General features: G+C 43.8%; 1 protein-coding gene across 1 annotated transcript in view; it reads left to right on the top strand.

The window, feature by feature from the left end:
• The window catches only part of phlpp1 (PH domain and leucine rich repeat protein phosphatase 1), a 79,704-nt gene that overhangs the window by 39,803 nt on the left and 23,321 nt on the right, over positions 1-16,580 (top strand). Inside the window, exons 2-3 of the mRNA XM_058394718.1 lie at positions 11,664-11,860; positions 14,385-14,510. Of these exons, the coding sequence (XP_058250701.1) occupies positions 11,664-11,860; positions 14,385-14,510 (323 nt within the window). The remainder of the gene's footprint in view (positions 1-11,663; positions 11,861-14,384; positions 14,511-16,580) is intronic.

Genomic DNA, 16,580 nt, shown 5'->3' with positions numbered 1-16,580 from the left:
TGTGAGTTAAATCTCAAACTGTGTGTGTGAGTTAAATCTCGAACTGTGTGTGTGTGTGAGTTAAATCTCGAACTGTGTGTGTGTGTGTGAGTTAAATCTCGAACTGTGTGTGTGAGTTAAATCTCAAACTGTGTGTGTGAGTTAAATCTCGAACTGTGTGTGTGTGTGAGTTAAATCTCGAACTGTGTGTGTGAGTTAAATCTCAAACTGTGTGTGTGTGTGTGTGTGTTAAATCTCGAACTGTGTGTGTGTGTGTGTGAGTTAAATCTCGAACTGTGTGTGTGTGAGTTAAATCTCGAACTGTGTGTGTGTGTGTGTGTGTGTGTGTGTGTGTGAGTTAAATCTCGAACTGTGTGTGTGTGTTAAATCTCGAACTGTGTGTGTGTGTGTGTGTGTGTGTGTGAGTTAAATCTCGAACTGTGTGTGTGTGAGTTAAATCTCGAACTGTGTGTGTGTGTGTGTGTGAGTTAAATCTCGAACTGTGTGTGTGTGTGTTAAATCTCGAACTGTGTGTGTGTGTTAAATCTCGAACTGTGTGTGTGTGTGTTAAATCTCGAACTGTGTGTGTGTGTGTTAAATCTCGAACTCTGTGTGTGTGTGTTAAATCTCGAACTGTGTGTGTGTGAGTTAAATCTCGAACTGTGTGTGTGAGTTAAATCTCAAACTGTGTGTGTGAGTTAAATCTCGAACTGTGTGTGTGTGTGAGTTAAATCTCGAACTGTGTGTGTGAGTTAAATCTCAAACTGTGTGTGTGTGTGTGTGTGTTAAATCTCAAACTGTGTGTGTGAGTTAAATCTCGAACTCTGTGTGTGTGTGTTAAATCTCGAACTGTGTGTGTGAGTTAAATCTCGAACAGTGTGTGTGAGTTAAATCTCAAACTGTGTGTGTGTGTGTGTGTGTTAAATCTCGAACTGTGTGTGTGTGTGTGTGAGTTAAATCTCGAACTGTGTGTGTGTGAGTTAAATCTCGAACTGTGTGTGTGTGTGTGTGTGTGTGTGTGTGTGTGAGTTAAATCTCGAACTGTGTGTGTGAGTTAAATCTCAAACTGTGTGTGTGTGTGTGTGTGTTAAATCTCGAACTGTGTGTGTGTGTGTGTGAGTTAAATCTCGAACTGTGTGTGTGTGAGTTAAATCTCGAACTGTGTGTGTGTGTGTGTGTGTGTGTGTGTGTGAGTTAAATCTCGAACTGTGTGTGTGTGTTAAATCTCGAACTGTGTGTGTGTGTGTGTGTGTGTGAGTTAAATCTCGAACTGTGTGTGTGTGAGTTAAATCTCGAACTGTGTGTGTGTGTGTGTGAGTTAAATCTCGAACTGTGTGTGTGTGTGTTAAATCTCGAACTGTGTGTGTGTGTTAAATCTCGAACTGTGTGTGTGTGTGTTAAATCTCGAACTGTGTGTGTGTGAGTTAAATCTCGAACTCTGTGTGTGTGTGTTAAATCTCGAACTCTGTGTGTGTGTGTTAAATCTCGAACTGTGTGTGTGTGAGTTAAATCTCGAACTGTGTGTGTGTGTGTGTGTGTTAAATCTCGAACTGTGTGTGTGAGTTAAATCTCAAACTGTGTGTGTGAGTTAAATCTCGAACTGTGTGTGTGTGTGAGTTAAATCTCGAACTGTGTGTGTGAGTTAAATCTCAAACTGTGTGTGTGTGTGTGTGAGTTAAATCTCAAACTGTGTGTGTGAGTTAAATCTCGAACTCTGTGTGTGTGTGTTAAATCTCGAACTGTGTGTGTGTGAGTTAAATCTCGAACTGTGTGTGTGTGTGTGTGTGTTAAATCTCGAACTGTGTGTGTGTGTGTGTGTGAGTTAAATCTCAAACTGTGTGTGTGAGTTAAATCTCGAACTGTGTGTGTGTGTGAGTTAAATCTCGAACTGTGTGTGTGAGTTAAATCTCAAACTGTGTGTGTGTGTGTGTGTGTTAAATCTCGAACTGTGTGTGTGTGTGTGTGTGAGTTAAATCTCGAACTGTGTGTGTGTGTGAGTTAAATCTCGAACTGTGTGTGTGTGTGTGTGTGTGTGAGTTAAATCTCGAACTGTGTGTGTGTGTTAAATCTCGAACTGTGTGTGTGTGTGTGTGAGTTAAATCTCGAACTGTGTGTGTGTGTGAGTTAAATCTCGAACTGTGTGTGTGTGTGTGTGAGTTAAATCTCGAACTGTGTGTGTGTGTGTTAAATCTCGAACTGTGTGTGTGTGTGTTAAATCTCGAACTGTGTGTGTGTGTGTGTGTGAGTTAAATCTCGAACTGTGTGTGTGTGTGTTAAATCTCGAACTGTGTGTGTGTGTTAAATCTCGAACTGTGTGTGTGTGTGTTAAATCTCGAACTGTGTGTGTGTGAGTTAAATCTCGAACTCTGTGTGTGTGTGTTAAATCTCGAACTGTGTGTGTGTGAGTTAAATCTCGAACTGTGTGTGTGAGTTAAATCTCAAACTGTGTGTGTGAGTTAAATCTCGAACTGTGTGTGTGTGTGAGTTAAATCTCGAACTGTGTGTGTGAGTTAAATCTCAAACTGTGTGTGTGTGTGTGTGTGTTAAATCTCAAACTGTGTGTGTGAGTTAAATCTCGAACTCTGTGTGTGTGTGTTAAATCTCGAACTGTGTGTGTGAGTTAAATCTCGAACAGTGTGTGTGTGTGTGTGTGTGTGTGTGTGTGTTAAATCTCGAACAGTGTGTGTGTGTGTGTGTGAGTTAAATCTCGAACTGTGTGTGTGTGTGTTAAATCTCGAACAGTGTGTGTGTGTGTGTGTGAGTTAAATCTCGAACTGTGTGTGTGTGTGAGTTAAATCTCGAACTGTGTGTGTGTGTGTGTTAAATCTCGAACAGTGTGTGTGTGTGTGTGTGTGTGTTAAATCTCGAACAGTGTGTGTGTGTGTTAAATCTCGAACTGTGTGTGTGTGTGAGTTAAATCTCGAACTGTGTGTGTGTGTGAGTTAAATCTCGAACTGTGTGTGTGTGTGTGTGTGTTAAATCTCGAACTGTGTGTGTGTGAGTTAAATCTCGAACTGTGTGTGTGTGTGTTATATCTCGAACAGTGTGTGTGTGTGTGGTGTGTGTGTGTGTGTGTGAGTTAAATCTCGAACTGTGTGTGTGTGTGTTAAATCTCGAACTGTGTGTGTGTGTGTTAAATCTCGAACTCTGTGTGTGTGTGAGTTAAATCTCGAACTGTGTGTGTGTGTGTTAAATCTTGAACTGTGTGTGTGTGTGTTAAGTCTCGAACTCTGTGTGTGTGTGAGTTAAATCTCGAACTGTGTGTGTGTGAGTTAAATCTCGAACTGTGTGTGTGTGTGTTATATCTCGAACAGTGTGTGTGTTAAATCTCGAACTGTGTGTGTGTGTGTTAAATCTCGAACAGTGTGTGTGTGTGTTAAATCTCGAACTCTGTGTGTGTGTGTGAGTTAAATCTCGAACTCTGTGTGTGTGTGTGTTAAATCTCGAACTGTGTGTGTGTGTGAGTTAAATCTCGAACTGTGTGTGTGTGTGTGTTAAATCTCGAACTGTGTGTGTGAGTTAAATCTCGAACTGTGTGTGTCAGTTAAATCTCGAACTGTGTGTGTGAGTTAAATCTCGAACTGTGTGTGTGAGTTAAATCTCGAACTGTGTGTGTGTTAAATCTCGAACTGTGTGTGTGTGTGTGTGTGTGAGTTAAATCTCGAACTGTGTGTGTGTGTGTGTTAAATCTCGAACTGTGTGTGTGTGTGTGTGTGAGTTAAATCTCGAACTGTGTGTGTGTGTGTTAAATCTCGAACTGTGTGTGTGTGAGTTAAATCTCAAACTGTGTGTGTGTGTGTGAGTTAAATCTCGAACAGTGTGTGTGTGTGTGTGTGTGTTAAATCTCGAACAGTGTGTGTGTGTGTGTGTGTTAAATCTCGAACAGTGTGTGTGTGTGTGTGAGTTAAATCTCGAACTGTGTGTGTGAGTTAAATCGCGAACTGTGTGTGTGTGTGTGTGAGTTAAATCTCGAACAGTGTGTGTGTGTGTGTGTGTGTTAAATCTCGAACAGTGTGTGTGTGTGTGTGTGTGTTAAATCTCGAACAGTGTGTGTGTGTGTGTGTGTTAAATCTCGAACAGTGTGTGTGTGTTAAATCTCGAACTGTGTGTGTGTGTTAAATCTCGAACTGTGTGTGTGTGTTAAATCTCGAACAGTGTGTGTGTGTGTTAAATCTCGAACAGTGTGTGTGTGTGTTAAATCTCGAACAGTGTGTGTGTGTGTTAAATCTCGAACAGTGTGTGTGTGTGTTAAATCTCGAACAGTGTGTGTGTGTGTGTGAGTTAAATCTCGAACTGTGTGTGTGTGTTAAATCTCGAACAGTGTGTGTGTTAAATCTCGAACAGTGTGTGTGTGTGTGTGAGTTAAATCTCGAACTGTGTGTGTGTGTGAGTTAAATCTCGAACAGTGTGTGTGTGTGTGTTAAATCTCGAACTGTGTGTGTGTGTGTGTGAGTTAAATCTCGAACTGTGTGTGTGTGTGAGTTAAATCTCGAACTGTGTGTGTGTGTGTGAGTTAAATCTCGAACTGTGTGTGTGTGTGAGTTAAATCTCGAACTGTGTGTGTGTGTGTGTGAGTTAAATCTCGAACTGTGTGTGTGTGTGTGAGTTAAATCTCGAACTGTGTGTGTGTGTGTGTGTTAAATCTCGAACTGTGTGTGTGTGTTAAATCTCGAACTGTGTGTGTGAGTTAAATCTCGAACTGTGTGTGTGTGTGAGTTAAATCTCGAACTGTGTGTGTGAGTTAAATCTCAAACTGTGTGTGTGTGTGTGTGTGTTAAATCTCGAACTGTGTGTGTGTGTGTGTGTGTTAAATCTCGAACTGTGTGTGTGAGTTAAATCTCGAACTGTGTGTGTGTGTGTGAGTTAAATCGCGAACTGTGTGTGTGTGAGTTAAATCGCGAACTGTGTGTGTGAGTTAAATCTCGAACTGTGTGTGTGAGTTAAATCTCGAACAGTGTGTGTGTTAAATCTCGAACTGTGTGTGTGTGTGTTAAATCTCGAACTGTGTGTGTGTGAGTTAAATCTCGAACAGTGTGTGTATGTGTGTGTGTGAGTTAAATCTCGAACTGTGTGTGTGTGTGAGTTAAATCTCGAACAGTGTGTGTGTGTGTGATTTGTGTGTGTGTGTGTGTGTGTTAAATCTCGAACAGTGTGTGTGTGTGTGTGAGTTAAATCTCGAACAGTGTGTGTGTGTGTGTGTGTGTGTGAGTTAAATCTCGAACAGTGTGTGTGTGTGTTAAATCTCGAACAGTGTGTATGTGTGTGTGAGTTAAATCTCGAACAGTGTGTGTGTGTGTTAAATCTCGAACAGTGTGTGTGTGTTAAATCTCGAACTGTGTGTGTGTGTGTTAAATCTCGAACTGTGTGTGTGTGTGTTAAATCTCGAACTGTGTGTGTGTGTTAAATCTCGAACTCTGTGTGTGTGTGTTAAATCTCGAAGTCTGTGTGTGTGAGTTAAATCTCGAACTGTGTGTGTGTGTTAAATCTCGAACTGTGTGTGTGTGTGTGAGTTAAATCTCGAACTGTGTGTGTGTGAGTTAAATCTCGAACTGTGTGTGTGAGTTAAATCTCAAACTGTGTGTGTGTGTGTGTGTTAAATCTCAAACTGTGTGTGTGAGTTAAATCTCGAACTCTGTGTGTGTGTGTTAAATCTCGAACTGTGTGTGTGAGTTAAATCTCGAACAGTGTGTGTGAGTTAAATCTCAAACTGTGTGTGTGTGTGTGTTAAATCTCGAACTGTGTGTGTGTGTGTGTGAGTTAAATCTCGAACTGTGTGTGTGTGAGTTAAATCTCGAACTGTGTGTGTGTGTGTGTGTGTGTGTGTGTGTGTGAGTTAAATCTCGAACAGTGTGTGTGTGAGTTAAATCTCGAACTGTGTGTGTGTGTGAGTTAAATCTCGAACAGTGTGTGTGTGTGTGTGTGAGTTAAATCTCGAACAGTGTGTGTGTGTGTGTGTGAGTTAAATCTCGAACTGTGTGTGTGTGTGTGTGTGTGTGTGTGAGTTAAATCTCGAACTGTGTGTGTGTGTGTGTGTGAGTTAAATCTCGAACTGTGTGTGTGTGAGTTAAATCTCAAACTGTGTGTGTGTGTGTGAGTTAAATCTCGAACTGTGTGTGTGTGTGTTAAATCTCGAACAGTGTGTGTGTGTTAAATCTTGAACTGTGTGTGTGTGTGTTAAATCTCGAACAGTGTGTGTGTGTGAGTTAAATCTCGAACTGTGTGTGTGTGTGTGTGTTAAATCTCGAACTGTGTGTGTGTTAAATCTCGAACTGTGTGTGTGTTAAATCTCGAACTGTGTGTGTGTGTTAAATCTCGAACTGTGTGTGTGTGTTAAATCTCGAACTGTGTGTGAGTTAAATCTCGAACTGTGTGTGTGTGTGTGAGTTAAATCTCGAACAGTGTGTGTGTGAGTTAAATCTCGAACTGTGTGTGTGTGTGAGTTAAATCTCGAACTGTGTGTGTGTGTGTGTGTGTGAGTTAAATCTCGAACTGTGTGTGTGAGTTAAATCTCGTACTCTGTGTGTGTGTGTTAAATCTCGAACTGTGTGTGTGTGAGTTAAATCTCGAACTGTGTGTGTGTGTGTGTGTGTTAAATCTCGAACTGTGTGTGTGTGTGTGTGTGAGTTAAATCTCAAACTGTGTGTGTGAGTTAAATCTCGAACTGTGTGTGTGTGTGTGTTAAATCTCGAACAGTGTGTATGTGTGTGTGAGTTAAATCTCGAACAGTGTGTGTGTGTGTTAAATCTCGAACAGTGTGTATGTGTGTGTGAGTTAAATCGCGAACTTTGTGTGTGTGTGAGTTAAATCGCGAACTGTGTGTGTGTGAGTTAAATCGCGAACTGTGTGTGTGAGTTAAATCTCGAACTGTGTGTGTGTGTGTGTGAGTTAAATCTCGAACTGTGTGTGTGTGTGAGTTAAATCTCGAACTGTGTGTGTGTGTGTGTGAGTTAAATCTCGAACTGTGTGTGTGTGTGTTAAATCTCGAACTGTGTGTGTGTGTGTTAAATCTCGAACTCTGTGTGTGTGTGTTAAATCTCGAACTGTGTGTGTGTGTGTGTGTGAGTTAAATCTCGAACTGTGTGTGTGTGAGTTAAATCTCGAACTGTGTGTGTGTGTGTGTTAAATCTCGAACTGTGTGTGTGTGTGTGTGAGTTAAATCTCGAACTGTGTGTGTGTGTGAGTTAAATCTCGAACAGTGTGTGTGTGTGTGTTAAATCTCGAACAGTGTGTGTGTGTGTGTGTGTGTGTGTTAAATCTCGAACAGTGTGTGTGTGTGTGTGTGAGTTAAATCTCGAACTGTGTGTGTGTGTGTGTGAGTTAAATCTCGAACTGTGTGTGTGTGTGAGTTAAATCTCGAACTGTGTGTGTGTGTGTGTGAGTTAAATCTCGAACTGTGTGTGTGTGTGTGAGTTAAATCTCGAACTGTGTGTGTGTGTGTGTGTTAAATCTCGAACTGTGTGTGTGTGTTAAATCTCGAACTGTGTGTGTGTGTTAAATCTCGAACTGTGTGTGTGTGTGTGTGAGTTAAATCTCGAACTGTGTGTGTGTGTGTGTGTGAGTTAAATCTCGAACTGTGTGTGTGTGTGAGTTAAATCTCGAACTGTGTGTGTGTGTGTGTGAGTTAAATCTCGAACTGTGTGTGTGTGTGAGTTAAATCTCGAACTGTGTGTGTGTGTGTGAGTTAAATCTCGAACTGTGTGTGTGAGTTAAATCTCGAACTGTGTGTGTGTGTTAAATCTCGAACTGTGTGTGTGTGTGTGAGTTAAATCTCGAACTGTGTGTGTGTGTGTGTGTGTGAGTTAAATCTCGAACTGTGTGTGTGAGTTAAATCTCGAACTGTGTGTGTGTGAGTTAAATCTCGAACTGTGTGTGTGTGTGTGTGTCTGAGTTAAATCTCGAACTGTGTGTGTGTGTGAGTTAAATCTCGAACTGTGTGTGTGTGTGTGAGTTAAATCTCGAACTGTGTGTGTGTGTGTGTGAGTTAAATCTCGAACTGTGTGTGTGTGTGTGAGTTAAATCTCGAACTGTGTGTGTGTGTGTGAGTTAAATCTCGAACTGTGTGTGTGTGTGTGAGTTAAATCTCGAACTGTGTGTGTGTGTGTGAGTTAAATCTCGAACTGTGTGTGTGTGTGAGTTAAATCTCGAACTGTGTGTGTGAGTTAAATCTCGAACTGTGTGTGTGTGAGTTAAATCTCAAACTGTGTGTGTGTGTGTGTGTGTGTGTGTGTGTTCGATCCCAGAATCGACACCTCGTAGTAACACCACCACCACCCTCCTTTTTCTCTTTCCTTCTCTGTGACATTCCATTCATTCTAAAATCCCGTGTGAAATTTTGCACCTGTGTGTGTGTGTGTGTGTGTGTGTGTGTGTGTGTGTGTGTGTGTACATTCACACAGTGGTTCAGCTACAACCGTGTCACTTCCTGTATGCAAATCCCAGGAGAATACTCTCACTATTATTGTAAGTCTTGCTGTATGAGGTCTTGTTGTGAGTGGTCATGTGTTGTGGGTTTGTTTACTCGGCCTGGAGCCAGACGGGGAGCCGCGGCTCTTCCTGCTGCAGCACTGAGGAAGGAAGCCATGTTAATGTGAGGGACATGACACACACCCTACACCCTGACTCCTACGCTCCCTACACCATGACTCCTACGCTCCCTACACCCTGACTCCTACGCTCCCTACACCATGACTCCTACGCTCCCTACACCCTGACTCCTACGCTCCCTACACCCTGACTCCTACGCTCCCTACACCCTGACTCCTACGCTCCCACACCCCTGACTCCCACGCTCCCTACACCCTGACTCCTACGCCCTACACCATGACTCCTCGCCCTACACCCTGACTCCACGCCCCTACACCCTGACTCCACGCTCCCTACACCCTGACTCCTACGCCCCACACCCTGACTCCTCGCCCTACACCCCTGACTCCTACGCTCCCTACACCCTGACTCCCACGCTCCCTACACCCTGACTCCCACGCTCCCTACACCCTGACTCCCACGCTCCCTACACCCTGACTCACGCCCCTACACCCTGGACTCCTCCCTACACCCTGACTCCTACGCTCCCTACACCCTGACTCCTACGCTCCCTACACCCTGACTCCTACGCTCCCTACACCCTGACTCCTACGCTCCCTACACCCTGACTCCTACGCTCCCTACACCCTGACTCCTACGCTCCCTACACCATGACTCCTACGCTCCCTACACCATGACTCCTACGCTCCCTACACCCCTGCGTTTACACCTCTCCCTCAGTGTTTCTGCTCCATGCACTCCAGTGTAGCCAGTACACAGCAACATGAGAACAAATCACCACACGGCTTACTGTTCTGGGAAAATAATCAACAGCAGAGTTCTCCCACTGTATTGAACTAAATTAACATCAGTTGTAATTTATCATCAATTAAAAAGAGAGAAGTTGTACTTTTTATCCGTTTATTGGTACATTTACAGTATGAATCAGAGTGTTACCATAGAAACGATCCGTTTTAATACAAGTCCCTGTGAATGAGCTGTTACCATAGAAACGAACCTTTTTTATGACACGAATTCTTGTGAATGAGCTGTTACCATAGAAACGATTCATTTTTATACAAGTCCCTGTGAATGAGCTGTTACCTTAGAAATGATCTTTGTTTTATTCAAATCCCTGTGAATGAGCTGTTACTATGGAAACAATCCTGTTTTTTTTTTGTTTTTTTTTTATTTAAGTCCCTGTGAATGAGCTGTTACCATAGAAACGATCCGTTTTTTTAATACAAGTCCCTGTGAATGAGCTGTTACCATAGAAACGATCCGTTTTTTTAATACAACTCCCTGTGAATGAGCTGTTACCATAGAAATGATAAAGTTTATTAAGCATTTACATTAAGGGCTTTATATTTAATCTTCTGAGATTAGCCCCACCCCCAGCCTGACCCTAGCTTCTCAGACACTGGAGGAACAAATAATGAACATTTCAGTTAACAGGGTTTGGCTTTTCAGTCACAGTTCATCTCGTTATTCCTCAGACGGTACTAGAAATGAAAACAAAAGCAAGCATAGTTTATTCTCAGCTTGGTGTTCAGTTCAGTCCCATGGTTGAGCATGTGCAGAGACTGACCGTACGCTCGTCCAGTCAGCAGTGTGTGTGTGTGTGTGTGTGTGTGTGTGTGTGGACCCCCTGCTGCTTCCCGTGCTTGTGTAAACAGGACGTCCTCCCAGGATCTCAGCTGGGCTTTGAGCATTTATTCTGGTCCTGTCCTCCTCTTCCATCCTCCATCCTCCCTCAACCGCACCCCCGGTGTGCCCTTCCTCGCTCCCTTCTGCTCGAGCGTTTGGGCGGAGGGATGCCGTCTCGGGCACGATGGAACTTGACGGTCATTGTTCCTCTTTCCGACATTTCGCATTGTTCCTTTTTTAAAAAATCGTTCATTCCTGTTCGGAGAATGAGAACTAGATACAATGACATGGGTGTTCTATCACTGTCAAAACATCTGCAGATAGGCCTGTGTGTGTGTGACCTTCGCTATATTTATCCGAGTTTAAATAAGCGTGGGGTGGTACTCCGATGAAGCATGATTGAATATGTTAAAGCTGAATAGTTATAACATTCAATACCTCGCTTACATCATGGCCAGTTATCAGCCTTTAAAAATCAACACTTTGTATTTGCTTAGATATGTAAAAAAAAAAAAAAAAATACTATGGAATATTCTGGAACATGGAAAGAACGATGTGGCCAACCACCACCCAACCAATCAGGATAATTAGCCATCTCTACCCACTGGTCAAATTACATTAGCTGCCAGTCTTAAAGCCCAGATTCTTGCCCTGGCATCCAGGGATTGTGGTATGGGGTGTGTTCTGTGGGCGGGGCTTTTGTGTGAAGCATTATTCTTTGTAATTAACAGCGATTGACGTGGAAGTTGACAAGGATCTGACGATGTGAAACGTCACTGTCGTCTGTGTCAGTTGAATCCCGTCCAGATAGGGCTGCTATTCCTAAAGCCACATTTTGTGGGCGTGGCTTTGTAGGGAGATTTCACTGAACATTTAAAAAATACACTGCTTTAAACCAGGTACAATTTACAGTTATTGAAAAACATCACCTGAACATAACGTTAGCTAGCTAACTGGCGAACGACTCAAATGTTGATTTCCATTGGCTGAAATTCACTCGGTCAGTCACACCTAACGGTCTCACCGTTTCCCGAGCAGAACGAACGCGCCAGGACACTTCATCCCTGTTGAACTGCTCTTGTCGCACTCTGGCACCCGATTGTGTAATCAATCCGAGGCTATTAGAAGGTTTCTGATTCAGCGAGATGCGGTAAACACGATCGTCCACTTAGCCTGCGATACAGTATCCAGTCGTGGAGGCCTTGGACTGGGAAAACATGAAGCTGAGAATTTTTAGTGTCTGTGTTAGAAATAAGGATGTGAAGATATCTAACACTGAGCTCAGTGTCTTTACTCGGGAGCTAAAGATCAGCTGCTGGTGAGGTTAAACAAGGCATGTTGGTGTGAAGTACAGGATGTTGGACGAGGGGCAGTAGAAATGCTTGAGTGAGTGGACTGTAGACTGTAAGCTTTAGTATTTGTATTTTCTTCCATGCATCAGTGTTAGTTCGAATGTTGTGGGTTTTTTTTTTGCTGTTTGTTTATTTATCAATACTCGTCTGTGTGTCCTGCAGGGAAACCGTACAACATGGCAAGCTCTGAGCGTGTGCAGCTCTCTGGGACCTACAACGTACGCAAAGGCAAACTGCAACTCCCCGTGAACCGCTGGAGCCGCCGACACGTTATCCTGTGTGGCACCTGCCTGATGGTGTCATCAATTAAAGCCAGTCATGCGGGCAAAATGCACATCCTGCCCCTAATCGGGGGAAAGGTAACATCTTAAATTGTTAAAAATACACATATTGCCTCTAATCGAGGCAATGGTACACCTTAAACTAATTGAACTGCCCCTGATCTAAGAAAGAGGTAATGCCACAAACTGTTCAAAATGACCATCCTGCCCCCAATCGAAGAAAAGGTTAATGCCTTAAATGGTTAAATACTCACACTGCCTCAAACCAAGGCAATGGTACACCTAGATCTAATTAAACTGCAGGTCCTGCCCCTGATCGAAGGTAAGTTAGCACCTTAATCTGTTCAAAATGTACATCCTACATCTAATGTAGGCAATGGTAACACCTCAACCTGATTAAAATGCACATCTTGCCCCTGATCTAAGAAAAGATAATACCTTAAACTGTTCAAAATGCACACACTGACCCTTATCAAGACAAATGCAATGTCTTCAAACTTAAATACTGATGAAAAGGACCTGCTGAAAATGATCAGGGAGAGAGTGACACCTTCAGCTGTTCAAAATGCACATCTTGCCTCTAATCAAGGCACTGGTAATGCCATAAACTAATCAGAATTCCCATCCTGCCTCTAATTGAGTGAAAGGTAATGTCTTCAACTGTTCAGAATGCACACTTTGCATCATAGGAACCAAATGATAATCTTTTAAACCCATCCTGCCCCTGGTCAGAGGAAAGGTAATGTCTTAAACCATGTAAAATGCACATCCTGCCCCTGGTCAGAGGAAAGGTAATGTCTTAAACCATGTAAAATGCACATCCTGCCCCTGGTCAGAGGAAAGGTAACGTCTTAAACCATGTAAAATGCACATCCTTCCCCTGGTCAGAGGAAAGGTAACGTCTTAAACCATGTAAAATGCACATCCTTCCCCTGGTCAGAGGAAAGGTAACGTCTTAAACCATGTAAAATGCACATCCTTCCCCTGGTCAGAGGAAAGGTAATGTCTTAAACCATGTAAAATGCACATCCTGCCCCTGGTCAGAGGAAAGGTAACGTCTTAAACCATGTAAAATGCACATCCTTCCCCTGGTCAGAGGAAAGGTAACGTCTTAAACCATGTAAAATGCACATCCTGCCCCTGGTTAGAGGAAAGGTAACGTCTTAAACCATGTAAAATGCCCATCCTGCCCCTGGTCAGAGGAAAGGTAATGTCTTAAACCATGTAAAATGCACATCCTGCCCCTGGTTAGAGGAAAGGTAACATCTTAAATTGTGTAAAATGCCCATCCTGCCCCTGGTCAGAGGAAAGGTAACATCTTAAATTGTGTAAAATGCCCATCTTGCCCCTGGTTAGAGGAAAGGTAGAAACTTAAACCATGTAAAATGCCCATAGAATGGGGATGTGGTAGTTTAGTGGTTAAGGTGTTGGACTACTGATCAGAAGGATCACTGGACTACTGATCAGTACGAGTTTGAATCCCAGGTCCACCAAGGGCCCCTGAGCAAGGCCCACAACCCTCAACTGCTCAGTTGTATCAAATGAGGTAATAATGTATGTCGCTCTGGATGAGGGCATCTGCCAAATGCGAGAAATGTTTCACAGTATGAATGTAGTTACTTTAATCTTTAGTCCTTGCCTTCTTCCTGCATGTAATCATGGTGTGGATCAACACCTAACTACATGCAGAGTAAAGAGAATCGGCTTCATAACGGATGACCGTATTTGCCCATCCTCATTATCTCCCTTTGCACTTTACACTTAAATGTTACTTGCTCTTGTGCACATCCGGTTAGATCCGGTTAGAAACTGCATTTTGTACTTGTACTCTGCCCAATGACCGTAAAGTTCACGTTAATCTAATCTCATTTTTGGTACCTTTGTTCAGACATCCATGTAAACGCTAGTCCCAAACCAACCAGGCAAACTTTACGTTTGTCAACGTTTCTTTTTTTTGTTGTTTTTTTATTCTGTTAAACACGCCAGCATTCACGTCTCCAATCTCTCCAGGGGGAAAGCGAAGTACTCTCGCAAGTCGGGCCTCAAGCAAGGCATCGCCAAGAATCTCAGAAAGAGGCAGTTGATTGACAGATCAAGCATTGACGTTTCCCCAACACACTCGCTGCTGCAAATAAAACTCTTTAGGAACTTTTAAAGACGGGATTTATTGACTAGATCCTCCACCAGGGGCAGACGGTTAAGGCTCTGGAAGGTTAGGGTTCGAGCCCCAGCACCACCAAGCTGGGCTGTTGAGTAAGAACCTTTGCCCTCTCTGCTCAAGGGGCACTTGACCACAGCTGCCCCTAAATAGATGAGCAGGCCAGATTCCTACCATTTTCTACATGTTGTATGATTGTCTTGTCTTTGTGTGGTGCTGTAAGCTCGGGAATGTTATTCTGATTGAAACTGGACCTAAAAATACAGCCTTTCTGCCCCACATCTGATTTGAAATGTTGATCATTATATAAAGATACACTTTTCTGTTCTCTTGCTGGGAAACAAACTTCATGACCTTTAGCTACTGCATGTGTTTTTGTTACTGCCTGAAGGTGATCTTGTTCTCTCTGTGTATGTGTGTGTGTGTGTGTGTGTGTGTGCGCAGGTAGAGGAGGTGAAGAAACACAGCCACTGTTTGGCCTTCAGCTCAGCCGGGCCTCAGAGTCAGACCTACTACATCAGCTTCGACAGCTTCACAGAGCACCTGCGCTGGCACCGTCACGCTGCAAAGGTGTGTGTGTGTGTTCGTGTGTTCGTGTGTCCGTGTGTGTCCGTGTGTGTGTTTCATTATGTGCCACCTTACCTTTGTTAGTTTAAGCACACTGTACAGATTTAAAATAAGTGCAGATACAAGCACTGTTGCTTTGTGTGGTGTTGTGTAGAGTTGTGTGTGGTGTGGTGTTGTGTGTAAAGGTATCAGTGGTGGTGTTTGGTGTGTTGTAGGTTTGTGTGTAAAGGTATCAGTGGTGGTGTTTGGTGTGTTGTAGGTTTGTGTGTAAAGGTATCAGTGGTGGTGTTTGGTGTGTTGTAGGTTTGTGTGTAAAGGTATCAGTGGTGGTGTTTGGTGTGTTGCTGTGAACTCAAGTAGGGCAGAAACGGCCAGTCTATTTTCCTCTGCTGTTCCCAGAAACAACCTCGTAGTGTCAGAAGTGTTCGTCCCAGCGGGAGCCTCAGATTAGGAGAGAGAGAGAGACAGAGAGAGAGAGACAGAGAGAGAGAGAGAGAGAGAGAGAGAGACAGAGGGAGGAGATGAGATGAGAATGAGAAAGGGCAATAGAGATTTTAAAGTCAGGTGTTACAGGCTTTTGGCACATGGTGGTGTTGTGTAGTGTTGCTGGAAGTTGTTGTGTAGAGTGGTGTGTAGTGGTGTGTAGAGTGGTTGTATGGTGTTGTGTAGTGGTGTGTAGTGTTGCTGGAAGCTGGTGTGTAGAGTGGTTGTAGGGTGTTGTGTAGTGCTGGTGTGTAGTGGTGTGTAGTGTTGCTGGAAGGTGGTATGTAGAGTGGTTGTAGGGTGTTGTGTAGTGGTGTGTAGTGTTGCTGGAAGGTGGTGTGTAGAGTGGTTGTAGGGTGTTGTGTAGTGGTGTGTAGTGTTGCTGGAAGGTGGTGTGTAGAGTGGTTGTAGGGTGTTGTGTAGTGGTGTGTAGTGTTGCTGGAAGGTGGTGTGTAGAGTGTTGTGTAGTGCTGGTGTGTAGTGCTGGTGTGTAGTGTTGCTGGAAGGTGGTGTGTAGAGTGGTTGTATGGTGTTGTGTAGTGCTGGTGTGTAGTGTTGCTGGAAGGTGGTGTGTAGAGTGGTTGTAGGGTGTTGTGTAGTGGTGTGTAGTGTTGCTGGAAGGTGGTGTGTAGTGCTGGTGTGTAGTGCTGGTGTGTAGTGTTGCTGGAAGGTGGTGTGTAGAGTGGTTGTATGGTGTTGTGTAGTGCTGGTGTGTAGTGCTGGTGTGTAGTGTTGCTGGAAGGTGGTGTGTAGAGTGGTTGTAGGGTGTTGTGTAGTGGTGTGTAGTGTTGCTGGAAGGTGGTGTGTAGAGTGGTTGTATGGTGTTGTGTAGTGCTGGTGTGTAGTGCTGGTGTGTAGTGTTGCTGGAAGGTGGTGTGTAGAGTGGTTGTAGGGTGTTGTGTAGTGGTGTGTAGTGTTGCTGGAAGGTGGTGTGTAGAGTGTTGTGTAGTGCTGGTGTGTAGTGTTGCTGGAAGGTGGTGTGTAGAGTGGTTGTATGGTGTTGTGTAGTGCTGGTGTGTAGTGTTGCTGGAAGGTGGTTGTAGGGTGTTGTGTAGTGGTGTGTAGTGTTGCTGGAAGGTGGTGTGTAGAGTGGTTGTATGGTGTTGTGTAGTGCTGGTGTGTAGTGTTGCTGGAAGGTGGTGTGTAGAGTGGTTGTAGGGTGTTGTGTAGTGGTGTGTAGTGTTGCTGGAAGGTGGTGTGTAGAGTGGTTGTAGGGTGTTGTGTAGTGGTGTGTAGTGTTGCTGGAAGGTGGTGTGTACAGTGTTGTGTAGTGTTGCTGGAAGGTGGTGTGTACAGTGTTGTGTAGTGTTGCTGGAAGGTGGTGTGTAGAGTGGTTGTATGGTGTTGTGTAGTGCTGGTGTGTAGTGTTGCTGGAAGGTGGTGTGTAGAGTGGTTGTAGGGTGTTGTGTAGTGGTGTGTAGTGTTGCTGGAAGGTGGTGTGTAGAGTGGTTGTAGGGTGTTGTGTAGTGGTGTGTAGTGTTGCTGGAAGGTGGTGTGTACAGTGTTGTGTAGTGTTGCTGGAAGGTGGTGTGTACAGTGGTGTGTAGTGTTGCTGGAAGGTGGTGTGTAGAGTGGTTGTATGGTGTTGTG

This window comes from Hemibagrus wyckioides, linkage group LG07 (assembly GCF_019097595.1).
Source record: "Hemibagrus wyckioides isolate EC202008001 linkage group LG07, SWU_Hwy_1.0, whole genome shotgun sequence".
Taxonomy (NCBI): domain Eukaryota; kingdom Metazoa; phylum Chordata; class Actinopteri; order Siluriformes; family Bagridae; genus Hemibagrus; species Hemibagrus wyckioides.
This window is presented reverse-complemented; position numbering and strand designations above follow the sequence as displayed.